The sequence below is a fragment of the Rhinopithecus roxellana genome, chromosome 14 (assembly GCF_007565055.1).
Source record: "Rhinopithecus roxellana isolate Shanxi Qingling chromosome 14, ASM756505v1, whole genome shotgun sequence".
In the NCBI taxonomy this organism is placed as follows: Eukaryota; Metazoa; Chordata; class Mammalia; order Primates; family Cercopithecidae; genus Rhinopithecus; species Rhinopithecus roxellana.
In genome coordinates this window covers 65,625,042-65,647,641 of record NC_044562.1, presented here as the reverse complement: position 1 = coordinate 65,647,641, position 22,600 = coordinate 65,625,042, and the positions used below count along the sequence as shown (strand labels likewise).

General features: G+C 48.5%; 1 protein-coding gene across 1 annotated transcript in view; it reads left to right on the top strand.

Moving 5' to 3' along the window:
* The window catches only part of INPP5D (inositol polyphosphate-5-phosphatase D), a 153,547-nt gene that overhangs the window by 18,658 nt on the left and 112,289 nt on the right, over nucleotides 1–22,600 (top strand). Inside the window, 1 exon segment of the mRNA XM_010353138.2 lies at nucleotides 1,713–1,776. Coding sequence (XP_010351440.1) covers nucleotides 1,713–1,776 — 64 coding nt within the window.

Here is a 22,600-nt window from a genome sequence, read left to right as displayed (position 1 = left end):
GTGAGCCAAGATCGTGCACCATTGCACTCCAGCCTGGGCAACAAGAGCAAAATTCCATCTCAAAAAAAAAAGAAAAAACAAAAAAGAAAAAGAACCCCATCTCTACTAAAAATACAAAAATTAGCCAAGTATGATGGCAGGAGCTTGTAATCCCAGCTACTTGGGAGGCTGAGGCAGGAGAATTGCTTGAACCTGGGAGGCAGAGGTTTCAGTGAGCCTTGATCATGCCACAGCCTTCCAGCCTCAGTGACTCCGTCTCAAAAAAAAAAAAAAAAAAAAAAATCTAGTTAAACAATAACATATCAGTAACATATGTAGATGCTCAGTGGAGTGCCTGTACCTGGGACGGGGTGAGTGTGTGTAGCCTCTACACTGAAGCACTGGCTTAATTACAGAGGCTGGTCCTGTCTACAGGGCTCTATGGGCCAGGCAAGCCTTCCAGGCTCATGAGAATCTGAAGTAGCAAAACAGGGCAAGATTATGGTGGGTGGGAACAGACCAGCAGCTTTAAGTAAGGGCCTAAAATCCAAATAGCTTTCCCCCAACCTCCTGACAGCCTGCTGGCCTCAGCAGCTGATGGATTCCATGGGTGTTGGCTGCTGCCAGGGTTTCAGTAGGCTGAGGACCACCCTAGTGTGCCCCTCACCCAAGGTGCTAGCACTTGACAGCTCGCTTTTCCTCTCAGAGGTTTTAGGAAAGTAAAAGCTATCGTCTCCTCCTCACGTTAGGGATGACTGTGCCAAAGGAAGGTAGAGCTTCTAGAAAGAGAAGAGAATCTGGGATTCCTAGGACTTTCTTGTTAGAAACAATCCCAAGACTTGCTCTCCAGCTGCTGGGGCAAATCCAGGTCTCGGTAGGGCTGGTGGCCAATCCCTGGGAGATAATCCACGGGGCACAGTGTCCAAGGGGATGAAGCCATTTCGGGGCAGCGGGGAGCTCAGTGGGAACGAGTGATCCCTGCCCCAGCCAGGTGGCCCCTCTGCGGCTGTGCCTGGCTCCCATTCACCAGAGGCCGCTATGCTCAGGCCCACTGGAATCGTGTTTCTTCTTCAAACACCTCCTCCTTTTTTTTTTTTTTTGAGACGGAGTCTCGCTCTGTTGCCAGGCTGGAGTGCAGTAGCACGTTCTCAGCTCACTACAACCTCCGCCTCCTGGGTTCAAGCGATTCTCTTGCCTCAGCCTCCCGAGTAGCTGGGACCACAGGCACACGGCACCATGCCCAGCTAATTTTTGTATTTTTGGTAGAGATGGGATTTCACCCCATGTTGGTCAGGATAGTCTCAATCTCGTGACCTTGTGATCCTCCCTCCTTGGCCTCCCAAAGTGCTGGGATTACAGGCGTGAGCCACCATGCCTGACTCGCAAACACCCCCTCTTACTTCATCTTCTTGGCAGCTGAGAGCTTAAGAAATCCCCTCCATGTGGCAGACTTCTTTGGATCAGACCCTGTAGCTGCCAGGTCCCCACCTAAATGACCCTCCACCCCACCTTTTCCTGGTGCTCTGAGTGCAGAAGCAGTGGGGAAATAAGAGTGCCTCAGCCCAGGATTGCTGGACGTCAGGGCTCACCTCCATCTTAGAGAATGGTCAGCTCCGAAATTCAGAGACTTGTGTCCAGATTCCTCAAGCTGTGTCAGGAAGTCTTGTCTTTTCAGTTAAGAGGAAACCGGGTTTTCCTGCATGGGCTCTAATAAAGTCTTTGATCTATTTCAGGTATCAGAATTGCGTTTACACTTACAGAATTCTGCCCAATGAAGATGATAAATTCACTGTTCAGGTGAGTCCTTTATAAACCTAGAAATCTGAACCTGACTTCAGCCAATACTGGCAGAGAAGGGGTGGAAACGATGAGGAAGAAAGCGCATGCACAGGTAGTCGGACATGAAGGCCTGGCTGAGCCTGGCTTCCTCCCAGGAGTTTGTGGGGTGGCTTAGCTGGTACACGGTGCCCCTCCAAGTGACCCTGCTCTGTGACAGGACGGAGTTGCATGCCACGGGCTATTTGTAGTCCATGGGTATGAAGAGGAAATGAAGGCGAAGCAGACTGCCCAGAGATGAAGGGAAAGGAAGGGCTGTGACTTGGCCAACTGCTGTCTTCATCTCTCAAAGGAGAGAGAGGAAGTGGCTCAGGAGGGAGAGAAGGGAGGTGAACTTACAGGAGAACAGACCATGTTTTCTGAGGGGCTGCGAGACTAGCACAAAACAGAGCCTTTCCATTTGTAGAACTCTGTTCTGTCCGAGGCTGATACTCACGGCATCTGATTTCACCATGCAAAGTCAAAATGTGCAAAACTTGCAGTTCACTTTTTTTAATATTTTATTTTTGAGACGGAGTTTCACACTTGTCGCCCAGGCCGGAGTGCAGTGGTGTGATCTCGGCTCACTGCAACCTCCACCTCCTGGGTTCAAGTGATTCCCCTGCCTCAGCCTCCCGAGTAGCTGGGATTACAGGCGCCTGCCACCATGCCCAGCTGATTTTTGTATTTTTGGTAGAGATGGGGTTTCTCCATGTTGGCCAGGCTGGTATTAAACTCCTGACCTCAAATGATCTGCCCACCTCGGCCTCCCAAAGTTCTGGGATTACAGGTGTGAGCCACCCCGCCTGGCTGCAGTTAAATTTAAAAAGAAAAATCAGCTGCAGCCATCCAAGCCGGGGAAGGCCACCCTAAGCACAGTTTACTAAAGGCTTTGTTTTGCCACAAAATGTGACAACTGAGTGTGTGGAAGCCAGGAGAGCTATTCTTATCCGGCTGCATGAAGAGCACATGGGGGTGGCAAGAAGGAAGGAGACAAAGTTTTCACATCCCCAGTGGGGGGCAGGGGGGATGTGTGTGTGTGTGTGTGTGTGTGTGTGTGTGTGTGTGTGAGAGAGAGAGAGAGAGATGCTCAGTTCTCAGGGACTAGAGTAAGAGACACTGCAGTGCATCCACATCCCAAGCAGAGTAGCCGGGGTAGACAGAGGTTTGGACATCATGTCATGGAAGAGCAATGACGGCATTGGAGAAGTTTGGTTGAAAAGAAAGTGGAAGTGGGAGGGGAGAGGCAGGATACACTCCGGTGTCAAAGCTTGAAAGGAATGATTCATTGTGTGCAGAACTAGGATGCAGTAGTAGACAGGGAGCTGGACTCAAGGTGGGAGCAAACCACAGGCAAGTCCCTGGGGGCAAAAATCCCCCAGGAATTGTCAAGAGGGAGAGCGTGGTAAGGAGAACGCCCCTCAGGAAGATGGTTTATGAGGATGGAAGGAATTGGTTCGAGGAGCAGTGTGGTTGACAGAAACCCAAGGGGCGTGTGTGATGCAGCCTGGTCCAGGGGCTGTTTGCTGCAAGGCCTCCTTGGGAGATGTGAGTTTGGGCTCAAGCAGAACCATTCCCCGTGTAGTCAGGCTGGTCTTGCTGCCAGCTGCCTTATCCTCCTGCCCCTGCATCCACTGCAGCCTCTAAGGCACATCTGCTGGAAGGCTTTCCACTGGCCTAGGGCGCCCGCAGGTTTCGCCCGGTTCTTAGTAGTCGCCAGGAGCAGATGTTGGCACACCTAGTACAAGAACGTCCTTTCCAGCGCTTGGCAGCTATTTGCCATGAGAATATCTGTCTCTGACATGGACTCTTCACCGTGTGTGGGATGTGACTGGCGGAGGGGAGCCCTGTCTGGGGCAGGCAGTTGGCTTCAATGACCTCTACCATTTTTTCCAAGTCTAGAAGGGCATGAGCTATTCTGGCAGAGTTGGCATCTGTGACAGGTGGTTTGCTGAGAGGAGTCGGCAAACTCTCTTAATTTAAAAGTTGGTCGCTGCTTTTGATCTTTTTTCCCTTTGCGGTTTCTTCTCTTCCTTCAAAGTGAAGAAAACTTTAAGTATGACTGGAAAAGACATGACTCTGTGGCTTCTAGTAGAGTTGGCACCCGCGGCCTGTAAATGTATAGACTGCGTGTCCGGTTTGCCCCTCTCTGTCACCATCACGCTCTTGCTACTGTGACGTCTTGTGACCCTGGGAACTGCTGATGAAATCTGGGGCCTCATCAGACTACGGGGGTGGGGGGGTGGGGGCGGTGCAGGGAACAGAAACTCACCTTGGCTGACTCTGTAAGGGTTAAGGGGTGGGCCGCCTTTGTGGAGATGTGCAGAGCCAGGAAGGAGAAGGCCGCCCCAGGGCCTTGGGACCAGAAGAGCATAGGGTCTGCACGCGGCTTCTCCCGTGGCTCAGCTCTTCTCCGTCGGGTCGCTCTTCCCCGCCAGCAGCCTTCCTTCTCAGACCCCAGTCCTAAGAGGGAGTCTGATGGCTCAGCCTCCATGGCTTTCTCTGCATGGGCCACTGAGGGGCTGCCAGTCTGTGTATGAATTGGCTGTCTTCAAGCAGATGCCCCCCTCTGCTCTCGGAGATGGGGACAGAGTCATGGGGCAGCGTGGCTCCTCAAGGTCTCTGCTCAGCCAGGGCAGTGGGTGGGCAGCTTTCATAGAAGAAGGGCAGCCCTGCTGGACATATCTACTCCTGACCCTGGCACTAGGCCCGTGACCTCCTCAGTAGCCGACGTGGTACAGGGAACTGTGGGCTTAGGTGGTCTGAAGAGGTTTCCCTTCAAGGTGAATTGAAGGAGAATTCTCATAGGATTCTCCTAGGTGGACTCACTTATGAGAATCTACCTCCAAGAGTAAATGACAGCAGATGTCTACTGACGACCAAGTGCACACTCATGCTCAATTAAGCAGACTCAGAGCCCTTCGGGGAAGCTTTAGCAGTTATTGATCTCTGCCTATTTTAACTCAAGTTCCTCTTTTCATGTTGAGGCAAAACCTCACGGTCTTTTCTAAGCTTAGCCACAGTTTCTAAATAACTCATTCCTGACACCTGAGCCTGTTCAGTGCCACCAGAATACGAGGCTCCCCAAAATAAGAATCTGGACTGAAACTTTGCCAAGTGAAGCTCCGAAAGGCTTTCATTGTTTCTTAGTTTAGTAACTTTAGCTCTTTTCCTGGGGACTTCTGTTCTCTTGTCAACACCAAAGATCTCATCTTCGTTCTTTGCAGACCAGCTTCATGGAGTTGGCCCACGTGTCATAACCCATGACAGCCCCGTATCAATCAGGGAGAGGAGCCACCTCACCCGGGGGACTCTTTTCCCTTATTCCATCTTTCACAGACTTGAAAAAAAAATCCGAGATGGGAGGGCAGGATGCAAACTGTAACTTCATCCAACCCCCTCATTCTAAATATGAGTGTTGCTGAGAACTGCGGAAGTTGGAACTCACAGCCAGGCCTCCCGGCCTCCCCGGCTAAGCTTTCTTCCTTCCAGCCCAGAAGGTGTTTCCAGGCCTGGCTGGAGTCTCCTGGGGAAGGATGAGCCCAGGACTCTGCCCAGAGGGCAGGGAGACAAGGCAATGTGGCCTCTCAGAGAGCTTGGCCTCTTGTCCTTCACACGGTTGTAGATAATATTTGATCCCAGGTGGCATCTGTCCCTTGTGGTAAATCAGCAAGGTGCCCCTAGAATGAAAGCAGACTCCATTCCTGGCTGGGATCTGGATTCAAGTCCAATTTGGCCAGCCATGTGGCCTTGGACAAGGACTGTCAAGAAACTGCTGGAAAGTAGAGATCACACACATACCTCCCAGCGTAAGGAAGCTGCCGAGGAGGACGGTGGAGACAGTGGGGAACTGGAGGTGCTTTAGAGGATTCTAGGCAGTGCTGGGAGTGGCAGGGAAGGAGGGGTAAATTTTGGAACTCCATCTCCCTCAGCTCTGCTCTTTGGGCTGTGGGCTTCGTGTCTTCAGGGACCTGAGTAGGCTCTGGAACCGTTAAGCAGTTGTTCAACAGCTGCTGTGCCACTCAAACTCTGAGAACCTTCTGGACTTAGCTTGCACTGCTTGTCCTGGTTGGGGGAGGGTCGGGACAGTGCTCTGAGCCCTGCATGAAGCCAGAGGAAGGCAGGATGGCTCAGCCCCACGGGCCTGACTGTCCCACACCAAGAGAGCAGGTTTCTTGTAAAGCCCAAACTCCTTTCTTGACTTGGAAAGGGAAGTGACTCTCCTGTAAGAGAAGCGGTGCCCATCTTGAGCTGCTCGCTGCAGACTGAGCTGGGACGCTGCTGCTGCCTTTGAAATGGCCCCTCTCTGGCAGAGTGAGGAAGAGTCTGAGGCCCTGCAAGCCACCCTCATGGGCCAGCTCCACCGTGGCCAGGGAGGCCTGGAGCAGCCTCAGACGTGTCGCATAAATGGTTGTCTCAAACCCAGGGCCACAGTTGAAGCAAAAGGGGCCCTTCGGCCCCATCCTACAACCTTTTGGCCCTTGCGTCCTTTCTGACATCCTTCCCACCAGGAGGAATAAAGCAGAAAATTAAAACTACCCATAATCCCCTATCACATCAGTGTTCTCTGTGAACTTCCTGTCTTTTCTTGAGGTTGAGATTGTATCTAGGATATTGATTGTTTGAGTCAAGATGGGAGCACCCCCACGTGTTTTTCTGTTTGTTTTGTTTTGTTTTTGAGACAGGGTCTCACTCTGTAGCCCAGGCTTGAATGCAGTGGCACGATCTCGGCCCACTGCAACCTCTGCTCCCGGGCTCAAGCAATTCTCCCACCTCAGCCTCCTGAGTAGCTGGGATGACAGGTGTGCACCACTATGCCCAGCTAAATTTTGTCTTTTTCTGTAGAGCCCGGGTTTTAATGCAAGTTTAGATGAAGAGTTAGAAAATATCTATCTCGTCGACCCTTTCATTATTCTTTCTGGATTTGGAAGAAGAACTCCAGTGACCTGAACCATTCTGGTGAGTTCTAAAGAAGAGACACTCATGACTCAAGTCCCTGGTCCCTGACGGTGGCTGTCACGTATCTCTGGGCGGCATGGCTTCTGGAGAGGGAAAACAAAACAACTTTCTCAAAGCTGTTCCGTCACAAGCATCCGGGAGGTGAACGGTTGAGCCATTGTTATTAAGCTCAGGAAGCGAGTGGCAGCTGTTATTGTTCTGAGTGGTCACCGAGTGAAGTAAAGATTCCGTCTGAGCCGCCGGGCAAAGGATGTGGCTCTAACACACTTCCTGAAGTTGCACAACAAGGGGCGCAGAAAAGGCTCAGGGCACAGAAGCCTACCAGGGCTGCCCTGTGTGGGCTCTGCAGCCATGCCAAGGACAGTGGGCCCTGTGGGGGTCCGTGCTGGTGGAGGGGTTCCTTTATGCTATGACGCTCACCTTCTAGAAGCCTGCGTTTTGAATTGGTTTTTCTATCTACTGCAGAATATGGACAGATCTGTTTTCCAAGCCTCTGAACATCACAAAACATCTTAGTCTACACATTCAAGAGTAATTTGATAGATATAAAATTCTTGGAACCAACTGTTCGCTCAAAATCCTATACGAGGTTCAGCACTGCCTTCAAGAAGGTAGTGTTATGGACCAGGCACAGTGGCTCAACACTGTAATCCCCGCACTTTGGGAGGCCGAGGCAGGTGGATCACCTGAGGTCAGGAGTTCGGGACTAGCCTGGGCAACATGGTGAAACCCCTGTCTCTACTAAAAATGCAAAAATTAGCTGGGCGTGGTGGCGCATGCCTGTAGTCCCAGCTACTCGGGAGGCTGAGGCAGGAGGATCACTTGAACCTGACAGGCAGAGGCTGCAGTGAGCTGAGATCTCACCACTGCACTGCAGCCTGGGTGACAGAGCAAGACTGTCTCAAAGAAAAAAAAAAAAAAAGTGTGTAGCATTATGAATAGTTCTGAGTACAAAATCCAAGGCCAAACTTGTGCTGGTTCCTATAGAGGGGAACCCATTTTTTTGTTTTTTTCTACTTTGAAGCTGGTGGGAATTCTTCTCCAGCTTTGTCCTTTTCCTTTCATTGATAGTGCCTGCAGTGTGCTCAGCTTGCCCACTTCGCAAACTCTGTTCTTTGACACAAAAGACCTTTCTTCTGTTAGGTCTTTGAGTAAGTTTTTATCCCAGCTCTTCTGGCATCTTTCTCCTAATCCCCTGAGAAAGCCAAGCCTCCCCTCATTTTCTAGCCTCCTGGGGTACACATGCCCTTGTGACCGAGAAGCCCTTCCCTCTTGTGCGGCTGCAACATCCCTAATCCCTTCCCAAGTTTGTCAGAGAATTCTAGAAAGAGTGTCCATGCCATTTGTCATCTCTACCTCCAAATGACTGTCTTCATTTTCTCCCCATCCCCACTAGCCATTTTGTCCTTGCTTCTCCATGTTCCAGAGCCTTCTGGTTCACCTTGTCCCAGATCATGGGCCTGTTTCCTGTCTTTGTTTCCCAAAGTGGTCTAGAACTGACATCAATGTGCACCATGTAGCTGACAAGTTTAGATTGGGGAATAGGATGCAAGTGTAACCAATGAGGTGTGAAGCGAAGGGCTCTGTGGGCTTCTAATAAAGGTCTATTTGTCTTAAAAACAGACATAGGGATAAGATAGCCTCTTTCTTTCTTTCTTTTTGAGACAGAGTTTCGCTCTTGTTGCCCAGGCTGGAATGCAATGGCATGATCTCAGCTCACCACAACCTCCACCTCCTGGGTTCAAGTGATTCTCCTATCTCAGCCTCCCAAGTAGCTGGGATTATAGGCACCTGCACCATGCCTGGCTAATTTTTGTATTTTTAGAACAGATAGGGCTTCACTATGTTGGCCAGGCTGGTCTCGAACTCCTGACCTCAGATGATCTGCTTGCCTTGGCCTCCCAAAGTGTTGGGCTTACAGGAGTGAGCCACCACGCCCGGCCAAGATAGCCTCTTTCCTACCTTTGGAAGCTGCCATAGGATGTGACAGCTGGGTCTCTGCTGCTACCTTGTAACTATGAGGAGATGTAGCCGGTCAGTGAGGCCAACACACGGAAAGGAGAAGTGAACCTGGGTCCTGGATGATGCCCTTGAATTCGCTGAACAGAATGAAGCAACCTGGGATCTGCCCTGCCTCTAGATTTTCTGTTTTGTGAGGTAATTAATTCCTTTTTGCTCAAGTTAGTTGAGTTAGGGTCTTCTAACAGCTAAAAGTGTCCTAATATACGAAAGTTTAAACTATCCTAGGGGAATTTCAGAGCAGAAAAGTGAAAATTTCAAATTGAATATCGAGTTTCACTGCACCAAAGGCCCATGAGCCGTGCTCTGACAATGCAGTCCCTGGGTCTTCCCTCTCCTTAGTCTATATTGTGTTTCTGGGACCTGCTCCAGCCCTGTCCCAGACATTCCTAATGACTTATGTTCCTGTCAGACATCCTCAGGCTCAACATCTTTCTCCAACCCTAACCAGAAAAAGCACAAAACTCAATCAGTGTTTTAACAATGTCTGTGCCCTGGGGAGGCATCTTGATTTCTTGCTTATTGCAGAATGGTTTCGTTTCTCATCTTGACTTTGCCCTTCGAGATCAGGTTCCGGGTCTAATTGTGTCTGTCAGATTTGCAAGAGGCCACATAGGGTTTACCAAATAGAATAAAGTCTTTCTGAGAGGTCTCGCTTGATCACCCCAGAAAAATAGTCACCCCACCCTTCACCTGTTGCTCTTTAACCCCTTACCCTCCTTTCTTTTCTTTGTGGCTCTTGTGACTATCTGATTTTATATTTTATTTATTTATTTATTTTTATTTTTTTGAGACAGAGTCTCACTCTATCACCAGGCTGGAGTGCAGTGGCACAATCTCGGCTCACTGCAACTCCTGCCTCCTGGGTTGAAGTGATTCTCCTGCTTCAGCCTCCCGAGTAGCTGGAACTACAGGTGTGCGCCACCACACCCAGCTAATTTTTGTATTTTTAGTAAAGACAGGGTTTCACCATGCTGGCCAGGATGGTCTCAATCTCTTGAACTTGTGATATGCCCGCCTCGGCCTCCCAAAGTGCTGGGATTACAGGTGTGAGCCACTGTGTCCGACCCTGATTTTATATTTTAAAATATACATTTTTTATTGACTTATTTATTGTCTACATTAGAACTATTCCTAGCATATAGTGAGTGCTGGATAAATATTTATTGAATTAACTCTTCTGCCACCATTAAAAAGATAGGAAGTGCTACAGGTTTCACTTAAATGATGATTTATCTCACCCTTGCTGCAGTTATCAATCTTAAATTTGTCCTCGACAGGATCCGCCATTATCTATTGACTTGCTTTTCATGCCTTGGTCAACTTCCTCTGCATTCGGGAAGGGTTCTCTTTTCTGGACTCAGTTCTGCTATAGCTCCCTCCAAAGTGGATTCTCATTTCAGCATTGAATTGAGCTCCTCATTTTTTTTTTTTTTTCTCAAGATGGAGTCTCGCTCTGTCACCCAGGCTGGAGTGCAACAGCGAGATCTCGGCTCGCTGCAACCTCTGTCTCCTGGGTTCAAGCGATTCTCCTGCCTCAGCCTCCCAAGCAGCTGGGAATACAGCCACGCGCCACCATCCCCCACTAATTTTTTGTATTTTTAGTAGAGACGGGGTTTCACCATGTTGACCAGGCTGGTCTCAAACTTCTGACCTTGTGATCTGCCCGCCTCGGCCTCCCAAAGTGCTGGGATTACAGGCGTGAGCCACCACGCCCGTCCGAGGTTCTCATTTTGTTGCAAGCCTGCCTTGCCTGGCTGGTCTTTTTTTTTTTTTTTTTTTTTTTTTTGAGACGGAGTCTCGCTCTGTCGCCCAGGCTGGAGTGCAGTGGCCGGATCTCAGCTCACTGCAAGCTCCGCCTTCCGGGTTTATGCCATTCTCCTGCCTCAGCCTCCCGAGTAGCTGGGACTACAGGTGCCTGCCACCTCGCCCGGCTAGTTTTTTGTATTTTTTAGTAGAGACGGGGTTTCACTGTGTTAGCCAGGATGGTCTTGATCTCCTGACCTCGTGATCCGCCCGTCTCGGCCTCCCAAAGTGCTGGGATTACAGGCGTGAGCCACCACGCCCGGCCGCCTGGCTGGTCTTTGTGCTTCACTGGCCCTGTCATCTGTTCATCTTTCTCCTCTTCCTGACATTTTCACTCCGGGGTCCTAAAGGCCTTGCCTTTTGATGTCCACATGAGGCTGCCGATGCTTCCCAAGATGTCCCAAGACAAGTTCCAGCAGCTCCATTTCCAGAGAAGGCTCTTCCTCAGGTCTTCAGGGTGGTATAATGTCCTAGTTCCCTCGGGGAAGCAGTTTCTTCTCTCAAGCTTGTTTCCTCCTCAGAAACACTGGGAGGCCAGCAGTACTTCTGTCCTGTGGAGGTTGTGAGGACTAAAATAGATGGTTTATGTAAACATGCAGCTCATATCTGACACGTGACTCCATGGATGACTGTTTTAAAATGGCGAGGATGCACAGAGGCCAGTCAGCTCGCCGGCACCAACGCAGGGTCACTGGGCAGAGGCCCCGGCCCATAACTGGCCAAGAGCTAGGGACACCAGGCACAGGGGAGGGAGAAAGGGCTGAGACTTTGGGACACAAAAAACTCAGGAGTCCTGGGATTGGCAGCAAGGCCATCCAAAGGGGCCTTGGAGAGAAGGACGAGTGCCTGGAAATCCTGACTGGCCCTGGATCAGAGCCCAGGAGCAAAGGTCATGGGGGACGGAGGCACCAAGTAGGGCCCCCAGACTCTGTCTGCCTTGGGACCCTCTGAGAACTGGGGTTGTCCTGTGCCTGCTCACTGGGCGTACGTCACTGCTGCTTTGGGATAACTGAGGAAGATAGAGTCGGGGTGAGGGCGAGGGTGGGTGCCTGGAGTCCCACCAGGTGACAAGAGAGAGCCTTGAGGACACAGGAGGGACCAGAGGGAGGTCCCACAACTCCCACCTGGGACCTATCTTATCATCCCATTCTGGCCTGGTTCCCTTTTGTTGAGCCCCTGTCAGGAGCTAGGCACTTCATCCCTGTTCTTTAATCCTGGGGGAAGGTTTACTATTGGTGCTATGATTACTATGCCCATTTTTAAATTCAAGGAAACAAAGGCTCAGATGAGATAACACTGTTTGCTCGTTGCATAAAACTTGTGACATAAGAGGGATGTCATTGGAGCCATGCTGTGGCTCTGGGCCCTGCAGTCTGGGGCCCTGGGCTGGAGGGTGAGCTTCACACAAAGGCTACTGGTCTTTGTTTCTCCAGCCACCCGAGGTTCCCCAGCTATGCAACCAGCTAAGGGCTTTGCAGTTATTTGAGCCATGATCCTTCCTGAATGAGACCCAAGATGACTCTACTTTTAAGCCAAGTCCAGTGAGTGTTACAGCCGTATGTTCTGACTACATTCCTTAAGGGTCAGAATGACAGCTTAGAGATTCCCAATGGCTCATTCATTTATTCAGTGAATATTAATTGGGAACTGAACATACTAATACAACAGCCAGCCTCAGAGACAGTCCGTCCTTCACAGGATGTTCAGTCTAGAGACCAATGACAAGCAATTTTCACGATTAGACTCCGAAGCCCAGATTTTTACATCTTGAGGTAGAAGGGTCTCAGGAAACTTCTACAGTGAAAGGAGCTCCCTTCAAGTGGGAGGAAATGAATGGCCCAGCCATGCCTTCCAAAGAGCCTTCTGAGAGGTGCCCACTCCCTCTTCTGTGATTCCAAACAATCCCCCCACTCAGTGTCCACATCCTCGCATTGTGGGGTGGTAGGCGGCCCGGTGTCTATCTCCCCCAGTGAGCTGTGGGGGCCTTGAGAACAAGGGTGAGGGTCTCAGTTGCCTAAGTGTCTGCCCTTGGGCACAGGACAGAGGACGCGTTGCCATCCCCTGCATGAAAGACCCAGCTGGACCTGGCTTGAGAAGAGGCTTCTGTTGACCACTCAGTGCCCACAAAACCTCTGAGGTTAACCTTAGTCTGCCCTGTTCTTAGCAGATTGTACTTCATTTTGAGTAACCCCAGGAGAGAAAAATCCAAATTTCTCTCCCAAATATTGAATTAATCCATACATGAGCAGTTAGTGATTTTCATAAAGAGATTTGCCATGGAAGAGCAGTTCCTTCATTACTGCTCTTCTTGGCTGTCTGAGTTAAGAGACCCTGCCAGGCTGGTGGCCATCAGGGTGCTCAACCCATCTCTCCACCGTATTTATGCCCCTCATGACTGGCAGGAAAAGAGGTCTGAAATCTTGAAATGGAGAAATGTGTTTTCCAAAATCCAAACATCTCTCACAAATATATGCTACAAAGACCCTAAAAAGAGTTCTCAGCGCCTCACACAGACACAAGGACAGAACACGAGAACAGAGTCCCAGCCTTTAAAGAGAGAAAACAGACATTCCAACAAGCAGATTAAAAGTCAGTCAGGGTTGGGCGTGGTGGCTCATGCCTATAATCCCGGCACTTTGGGAGGCCAAGACAGGTGGATCACCTGAGGTCAGGAGTTCGAGACCAGCCTGACCAACATGGTGAAACCCTATCTCTACTAAAAATACAAAGATAGCCGGGTGTGGTGGTGCACACCTGTAATCCCAGTTACCCGGGAGGCTGAGGGAAGGAGAATCACTGTAACCTGGGAGGCAGAGGCTGCAGTGAGCTGAGATCACGCCACAACACTCCAGCCTGGGTGACAAGAGCAAAACTCCGTCTCAAAGAAAAGTAACTCGGAAGTCTACAAGAAAGATACCATTGCCTGCTTGGGAAATCAGATGATAGAACTGCTTCCTCCCCTGATGAAGGCTCTGGGGAGATACTTACTCTTACAACACTAAACACCTTCCTGCCCCCAGGGTCTTGGTACCTGCCCTGCCTTGTGCCTGGGACTCTGTCCCCCAGGTCACTACGTGGCTGACTGGCCAACAGGATTCCTCCCAGGCCTTTTCCCAGGTCTTCCCATCTAATATCATGCCCCGTCCCATGGCCGCTCCTTATTGCACTCCTGTTTTTTCTTCATAGCCCTTATCGCTGTCTGCAACGGGATTCATCTCCATTGCCACTATAACAAATTTCAGCAAAACAGAGAGGTTTAAAACAACACAAATTTATTATCTTGCAGTTGTGCAGGCCAGAAGTCAGAAGCTCTCACTGGGCTCAGATCAAGGTGTTGGCAGAGCTGCGCTCCTTCCAGAGGCTTCAGGGGGAAATCCCTGTTCTTGCCTTTTCTGGTTTCTCAGGGTCACTTTCATTCCTTGGCTCACGGCCCATTCCTCTGTTTTCAGAACTAGTAATGGCCTGTCAGGTCTTTCTCATGATGCTGTTTCTAGGGCTCTGACTCTCTGCTTCCCTCTTCCCCTTGTGAGGACTCTTGAACATAGATTGGGAAAGCTGAATAATTCGGGATCCTCTCCCAACCTCAAGGCCAGCACATGAGCACCTTATCTCCCCCAGGCCGTGGTACATAACAGCCATAGGTTCCAGGGATAAGGAGGGGTTGGGAGGTGGAGGCCGCTCTTCTTTCTACCACAGCAACTATCTTGATTATGTATTGACTCACTCATGTATTATCTGTCTCTACTACGAGGCTGTAAGACTCACAAGACCTTGTCTATCTTGCTCTCCGCTGTCTCTGTAGCACCAGAAGAATGCCTGGCACAGAGTAGGTGCTCAGTAAACATTTGCTACATGATTGAAAGAAGGAGTAAATTTGCAATACAAAGTGGGAAAGGCCAAGGAGGGAAGAAGAGTGGAGACCTCCAAAGCCTTCCTGTTCTGAAATTATCTGATACATTCTACAAGATTAACAAAGCCTCCCAAGATGTGGGGGTTTGGGGCCAACATTTCATCATCAGCTCTGCGAGGCTGGCACAGCAGGCGCTGGGTCTGGGATGAGGAGGGCGGCCGGAGTGTCTGGGGGCCGAGCTGCCAGGCTCATCAGGGAGCTGCCCCAGGCCCTGCCCCGCCACGCAGCTTCTCTCCAGGCTGCTCCCTGGGCTGGGGACTCTGGGCTTGTCTGCCAGCTGTCACTTCTGTCTTCCCCAGCGTACCTCGAGAGTTTTACAAAAAGGAAAGAAGCAAGCTGGAAAGAAGAGCGTTTTAGGGATATGTAATTAAGGAAAAAAATATCCCTCACAGGCTCTGGGCAATGGGGAAATTGGAGATTGCTTGCATTCCTGGGCCCAGTAGAACCACGAGGGCTTTTGAAACATAATGATTAGCGCAGGTTTTTAGCATTGATAAGTGTGTGTAATGATGAATGCCATCTATATGGGTGTGCGGTGCCAAAAGATGTGTGGTTAAATTCTAAAAGGGGAGGAGTTTAAACGGAGCTGCATGTAAATACAGGACTTTGCTTCGGGTGAGAAGGAAAGGGGAAATGGAAACAGCGAGGGGTCGAGCTTCCTCAATTACATGTGGCAGAAGGAAACAGCTATTTCAAAGGCAAACATTGAACGTGGGAGGTGGAGGAGGCCTTGGATGCTCCCAACAACATCCCTTTAGCCCTCGATCTCCCATCCCTTCTTCCATCTTGAGACAGGCCAAGGAGCCCCAGGTCCATCACTATCTGTGGCTCCCAGGTAGCCAGGGGCGCTCCCACCCCAGCCCCCAGCAACCCCCCCACCCATCTTCATTCTTCAGCCCCACCTGACATGTTGCCCCTGACAGGACTCAGTAGATTCCTGCTGGATGAAAAAGGCATGGGTGAAAGAATCTTGACTGTAAGATAAAAATGGTTACCCAGGAAGAAACAGAAAGAGAAATTAAAGAATGTGTCTTGAGAGAAATGGAACAATAAGCAGACTTCAATCTGAGGGCTTTGTGAAGTCAGGTTCTCCTTCACACGGCTTAACGGGACACTGCATTCCTCTCTTGTCTAATCTTTCTTTTCTTTTTTTGGACGGAGAAGGATTACTGCAGATTAATATTGATAATTTCTGCTTTTTCTCTTAGGAAAGTAGTGAGGGTGAGGAAGTTCAAATCGAAAATACAAAACAGAAGTAAAATCCCCTGACATGGAAATAAGCCTTCCTTCTTGGGAAATAATCAGTGTAAATATGTTTCTCTAAAATGTAACTTTAGAGTCTGCAATGTATTTGACATCTTAAAAATGGTCTTCAAGACTTTATGGTAAGGCCAGGTGCAGTGGCTCATGCCTGTAATTTTAGCACTTTGGGAGACTGAGGCAGGCGGCTCATTTGAGGTCAGGAGTTGGAGACCAGCCTGGCCAACACGGTGAAACTGTCTCTGTCTAATTCAAAAATTAGCCTGGTATGGTGGCGAGTGCCTGTAATCCCAGCTACTCAGGAGGCTGAGGCATGAGAATCGCTTAAACTTAAACTCGGGAGGCTGAGGTTGCTGTGAGCTGAGATCGCACCACTGCACACTCCAGTCTGGGCAACAGAGTGAGACTCTGTCTCAAAAAAAAAAAAAAAGACTTTATGTTATGCACATCAAGTGTTCAATGAGGCATTTGTTAGAGATGGACAGTCCTCAATTTTGGAGTGAAAAGATTTGCAAAAATTTGTCAATAATAATATGATGTCCAGAGCTGGTCCCACCACTGGCTCTCTCCTGCCACCTGCCCAGAGGTGGCTTCAGGCCACACTCCCTTGGCAGAAGAACACGCTATGAATGCCTCTGGAGCACCCTACTTCTGCCTCCTGGCCCGTTTTCCCTGTGCTGCTCCCTGGAGTCTGAGAAACAAATGTTGCCTGTGTCCCCTCCCCGGTAGAGCCTGAGAGATTCCCTACATCTGCACTGGCCAGTGCTGAAACCACAGGCCACATGGGGCCACAGAGCACTTGGAATATGCCCCCTCCCCCCAAAAAGAAGGTTCTATATCTCATGATAATTTTATTGCACATTGAAATCTTAATATTTTGTACATATTGCGTTAAATATATTAATCAAATTGATTTTACCCCGATCTTTAAAAACTCCGAGGTTGGGCACGGTGGCTCACACCTGTAATCCCAGCACTTTGGGAGTCCAAAGCAGGCAGATCACTTGAGGTCAGGAGTTCGAGACCAGCCCGGCCAACATGGTAAAACCCTGTCTCTATTAAAATTACAAAAATTAGCTGGGCCTGGTGGTGCGTGCCTGTAGTCCCAGCCACTCCGGAGGCTGAGGCAGGAGAAATGCTTGAACCAGGCAGGTGGAGGTTGCAGGGATCTGAGATTGCCTCACTGCACTCCAGCTTGGGCAATAGAGCAAGACTCTGTCTTAAAAAAAAAAAAAAAATTCTAAAATCTGGCTGCTAGAAAATTTAAAATTGTATGCAGGGCTCACATTACATTTTCACTGGGCATCATTGCTGCAGAACCTTGCTGCTCAGAGTCTGGTCCACAGGCCAGCAGATCAGCATCACCTGGGAACTTGTTAGAAATGTGGACAATCAAGACCCCAGACCTGGGAATTCAGAATCAGCGTTTGAACAAGATCCCCAGGTGATCCTGGTGCACGTTAGGGTTTGAAGACCATGCATGGGCGGGGGAGGGGAATGGCAGTCAGTCTCACTCACCATGGGAGGGAGTGCAAATCCCGGAAAATGCTCTGGAGGGCAAATTGCCAATGTCTATCAACATCTGTAATGTCTGTGTCCAGTGAGGAATGTTCTCCCACCCCTAATTTGCCCAACAAGTCACGTGGACAAAGGATATATATACGAGGACACCCACTGCAGCATTATTTCAAATAGGGGTCAAAGAAGAGCCCTAACAAACAACCTCATGTTGCCTAGGTTCGCATTCAACCTAACCGTGATGAAGAGAGAACTCCTTAAATACGCTGCGGTTCAGCCAGTGGTAGACTATGCGGCTGCTTAAAAAATTAAAGCAGAGCTGTGTGTAGTGAGTTGGAAAGATCTCAAACATTAAACATAAAAAAGTTGCAGGTGATATTGTTATAGGAGAGCTATTGGTTTTTGTTTGTTAAGGGATAGATGATATACACAAGATTGCACATACATAAGAGTGTTGAGATAGAACTTGTATTTTAGAGTTGGAGTCTCACTGTGATGCCCAGCCTGTTCTTAAGCTTCTGGGCCTGGCCAGGCATGGTGGCTCACACCTGTAATCCCAGCACTTTGGGAGACTGAGGCAGGTGGATCACCTGAGGTGAGGAGTTTGACACCAGCCTGGCCAACATGGTGAAACCCTGTCTCTACTAAAAATACAAAATAGCTGGGGGTGGTGGTGGGCGCCTGTAATCCCAGCTACTTGGGTGGCTGAGGCAGGATAATCGCTTGAACCTGGGAGGCAGAGGTTGCAGTGAGCTGAGATTGCACCATTAGACTCCAGCCTGGGCAACAAGATTGAAACTGTATCTCAAAAAAAAAAAAAAAAAAAAAAGAATCAACTCCTAGGCTCAAGCAATCCTCCCACCTCAGCCTCCCAAAATGGAGACAGAATTGTTAAAATAATTTTTTTTGTTTTACATTGAAAAGTTATACCTCAGCTTGGTCAAAAGAAATTAAAACAGTACCAAAGGAAATATGTCAGAACTAGAGGCCCCCTTTTCTCACTGGTAACCCTAATGGCCTGCAAATCCCCACCCTGGTCCCGTTGTTGACAGTTTCTCAGATACTGTTTTCATATGTTTTGTATATTTATATTTGTTTTTGTAAATGGGATAATACTGTATACGCTGTTCTATGATTTGCTTTCTTCCCTTAGCAATCTGTCCCTGAGATTAATCCAAGTTCATTCACACATCTTTTTGCTTTTTAATGGTTGAACAATAACGGATGGATATATAGATAGATGATTTTCTTTTTTGTTGTTCTTACTACGAAAGACAGATGCTACAACAAGCAAGGCTTGCGTGTGACTGTGCATACAAGCTTTCTCCAAGAAAAACTATTACTGGGTTGAAGGAATGCATGTATGATTGTACATACTGCCAAATTGCTTTGCCCGGGGCTCTTCCAAGTGACCTTCTCACTCAATGTCTCTTGGCCCTCAGGATGCCCACACATCTCAATTCTGGACATTACCAGTGCATGTAATTTTCATCAGACAATGAGTAAAATATATGATCACAATATTTTATTTTGCATTTCTCTCATTAGAAATGGCACTAATGACCTGGGCGTGGTGGTTCATGCCTATAATCCCAGCACTTTGGGAGGCAGAGGTGGCGGATCACCAGAGGTCAGGAGTTCAAAACCAGCCTGGCCAACATGGCGAAACCCCAACTCTACTAAAAATACAAAAATTAGCCAGGTGTGGTGGCGCATGCCTGTAATGCCAGCTACTCAGGAATATGAGGCAGGAGAATCACTTGAACCCAGGAGGCGGAGGTTGCAGTGAGCCGAGATCGCACCACTGCACTCCAGCCTGGGCAACAGAGCAAGACTCTGTCTCAAAAAAAAAAAAAAAAAAGAAAGAAAGAAAAGAAGAGAAAAGACACTAATGACTAGACATGGTGCCACATGCCTGTAATCCCAGCACTTTGGGAGGCCAAGGCAGGAGGATCACTTGACCTCAGGAGTTCAGGACCAGCCTGGGCAACATAGTAAGACCCTATTTCTACAAAAATTTTTTTAAAAACTTTTTTTTTTTTAAATTAGCCAGTGATGTTGGTGCATGCCTATAGTCCTAGCTACTTGGGAGACTGAAACAGGAGAATCACTTGAACCCAGGAAGTTGAGGCTGCAGTGAGCCAGGATCACACCACTGCAATCCAGTCTGGGTGACAGAGTGATCCTGTCTCAAAAGAAATGACACTGAGCCTGTTTTCATATACGCATTCACCATTTGTGTTTCTTTTCCTGTCAATTGCCTGCTTATATTCTTTTTCCATTTTTTCCTTTTTAAAAATATGATTTTAAAAACCCTTGATATGTTTTGTATATTAATTTTGGGGGTAAGTTATACTGAAAATATTTTCTCCAGCCTGCAATGTTTTTAAACATGGTTTATGGCGCATTTTGTCATGTGGAAGTTTAAAACCATTAGGTAGTCAAATGTTTTCATTTACGGATTCTGAGTTTCATGAATCACCCATTCCAATATCACTTATTTGGGGAAAATACTATTTTCTTCTAACAATTTTTGATGTGTTTTTATGTTTAGCTCTTTATTTATTTTTATGTTTGGTATAAAATAGGGACTATAACTTCACCCTCCAAATGGATAGCCAACACCGTATTAAATAGCCCATCCTTTTCCCGTTGATTCACAGTGCCGTTATATCATGTGCTAATTTCCTCCATAGTCCTCATCTGATTTGAAACACCTCCTCCTGTTCCGTTGATAGATTAATCTACTCTTGCCCCAGCTGCATAGGTTTCATCACTGTGGCTTTCTTGTGTGTTTCCTTATCTGGCAGACTAAGTTCCCATTTATTATTCTCATTAGTCCTTGCTTGCCGTGCATTTCCTTTTCCAGGTGAATTTTAAAATCAGCTTGTCAAGTTCCCTAAAAATCCCAGCTGGAATTTTGTGCAATTACATGTAATTAATAGGTTAACTTGTAGATAACTTATGTTCTTATAACATGAAGTCCTTCAATCTGAGATCATGATTTCTCTCTCCATTTATTCAGCTTTTCTTTTATATCTTTTTTCTGCTTCCTCCATATAGTTCTTAAACCTGCTCTGTTACTGCGTGTGATGTAGCTTTAATTACCTTTGCAAACAGAATCTTCCTTTTCTATCATGACATTTTCTGATTAGGTTTTGTGGGTGTGTAGGAAAGTGATAATTTCTGTAGGGTATTCTTAACTATCTGTCTGAATTCTCTTATTCGTTTTAATAGTTTCTGAATTTATTCTTTTGGCTTCCCTAGGTACATGATCTTGTTGTGTGCAAATAATGGCAGACTGTCTGTTCCTTACAGTGCAACTCATTTAGGGACAGGGGAGTCGTTCTGATCTGTTTTGTACTGGCTGGGACCTGGGGAGTCGTTCTGATCTGTTTTGTACTGGCTGGGACCTGCCGTGCAATGCTGCATATCAGTGGTATGGTGCTTTTGGTTGTCTCATTTCTTCTTCTTTTTTTTTGCGACAGAGTCTCACTCTGTCACCCAGGCTGGAGTGCAATGGCGCGATCTCAGTCACTGCAACCTGCACCTCCCAGGTTCAAGCGATTCTCCCACCTCAGCCTCCTGAGTAGCTGGGATGACAGGTGTGGACCACCATGCCTGGCTAAATTTTGTATTTTAAGTAGATTTAAAATACAGGGTTTCACCATGTTGGCCAGGCTGATTTCGAACTCCTGACCTCAAGTGATCCACCTGCCTTGTCCTCCCAAAGTCCTGGGATCTCAGGGAGGATGAGCCACCACGCCCGGCCTTGGTTGTCTCACTTCTGATTTCCAAGGATGATTCTGCTCCAGGAGGAGGATGCATGTCAAAGACAAGGAGTGCGATAGGAGTGCTGGGAGACAGGCACCCACCGAATGGTGCCCAAATGGGACCAGCACCGTGGATGGGAGCTGGCAAGCTTAGCCGGTGGTCAGCCACAGAGTCTTCTGAGCCAGCTCAACCCACTGCGAGGCTCCTCTTTGGTGAGACGTGGTGCTGGGGACATGGTCAGGGCCAGACACCAGGAAACTCTCAGGCCATGACCTGTGTATCTCTAGATAGTTCTGGTCATCTTTAATGTGTTCCTTAAATAGGGCAGAAATCGGCCTCCTATGACATCCACTCCTGGATCCCAGTTCTCCCCTCGGGAGACACATGGAAGCCTCAACTGTTTGAAAACCCAGGCAAGTCTCCCTTGAGCTTTCTTCAGGCCAAACCCTCTGAGTTACTTCAGCCATTCCGCACGCCCCTCCTCACCTCAGGCCATCCCAGGTTCCCCTCCCATGACACACTCAACCTGGTGTCTGTCCTTCCTAAAGGGAATCTCAGAACCCAAGCCCTGCCGCGTGGACTGACCCTCCCACCAGGCTCTCCTCCATGAGTGTGGTCTCACAGACAGTGGCACCGGGGAGCGTCCACATAGCGATCCAGCTTCACAATGTATTTGCCATCGACTAAAATGCCATCGTCTTTTTCACACGTGCTCCTGCAAAGCTAGACTTGGAACTTTATTTTTATTTATTTATTTTTTAATTTTTTTGAGACAGAGTCTCACTCTGTTGCTGGAGGGCAGTGGCACGATCTTGGCTCACTGTAGCCTCCACCTCCGGGTTTAAGCAATTCTCCTGCCTCAGCCTCCGGAGTAACTGGGATTACAAGTATGCACCACCACGTCTGGCTAATTTTTGTATTTATAGTAGAGACGAGGTTTTGCTGTGTTGGCCAGGCTGGTCTCAAACTCCTGACTCAGGTGATCCACCCACCTTGGCCTCCCAAAGTGCTGGGATTACAGGTGTGAGCCACCGTGCCCAGCCTAGACTTAGAACTTTGGATTGTTTTGTCCTAAACTTCCCATGGCTACACCAGCCCCCTACCCCAGACCACTGAGGTCAGCTTCATCCTGGCTGTGGCACCTGGCATGTGTGCCATCCTCCTAGCAGGGTGGCAGCCCCACATTGGAAGACCCGCCTCCTGGATCCTCATCTGAATTACTGATGTGAACGAGAGGAGGAACCAACAGCACAGACGCCTATGTCTGGACTGACACTGGTGTGGCCTCAGCCAGGCCCGTCTCTCTCCATGTGCTCTTCAACAACAACCAAATCACAAATGAACCCCATAAAATGCTTTATGGAAACCTATAGATATCAGATGAAAGATCACAATCTGGTGGCCCCTATGTTGGATTTAGTGTTCTGTTCACCCAACCCATATTTTTAAAACTTATGAACCAGTTACAAGCATTTTTAAAAAGTCAGAGATTTCTACATAATCATCTGGATTTTCAGCTTTCCTTGAAAAATCTGAAATCTGATACCCTTGATTATTCCA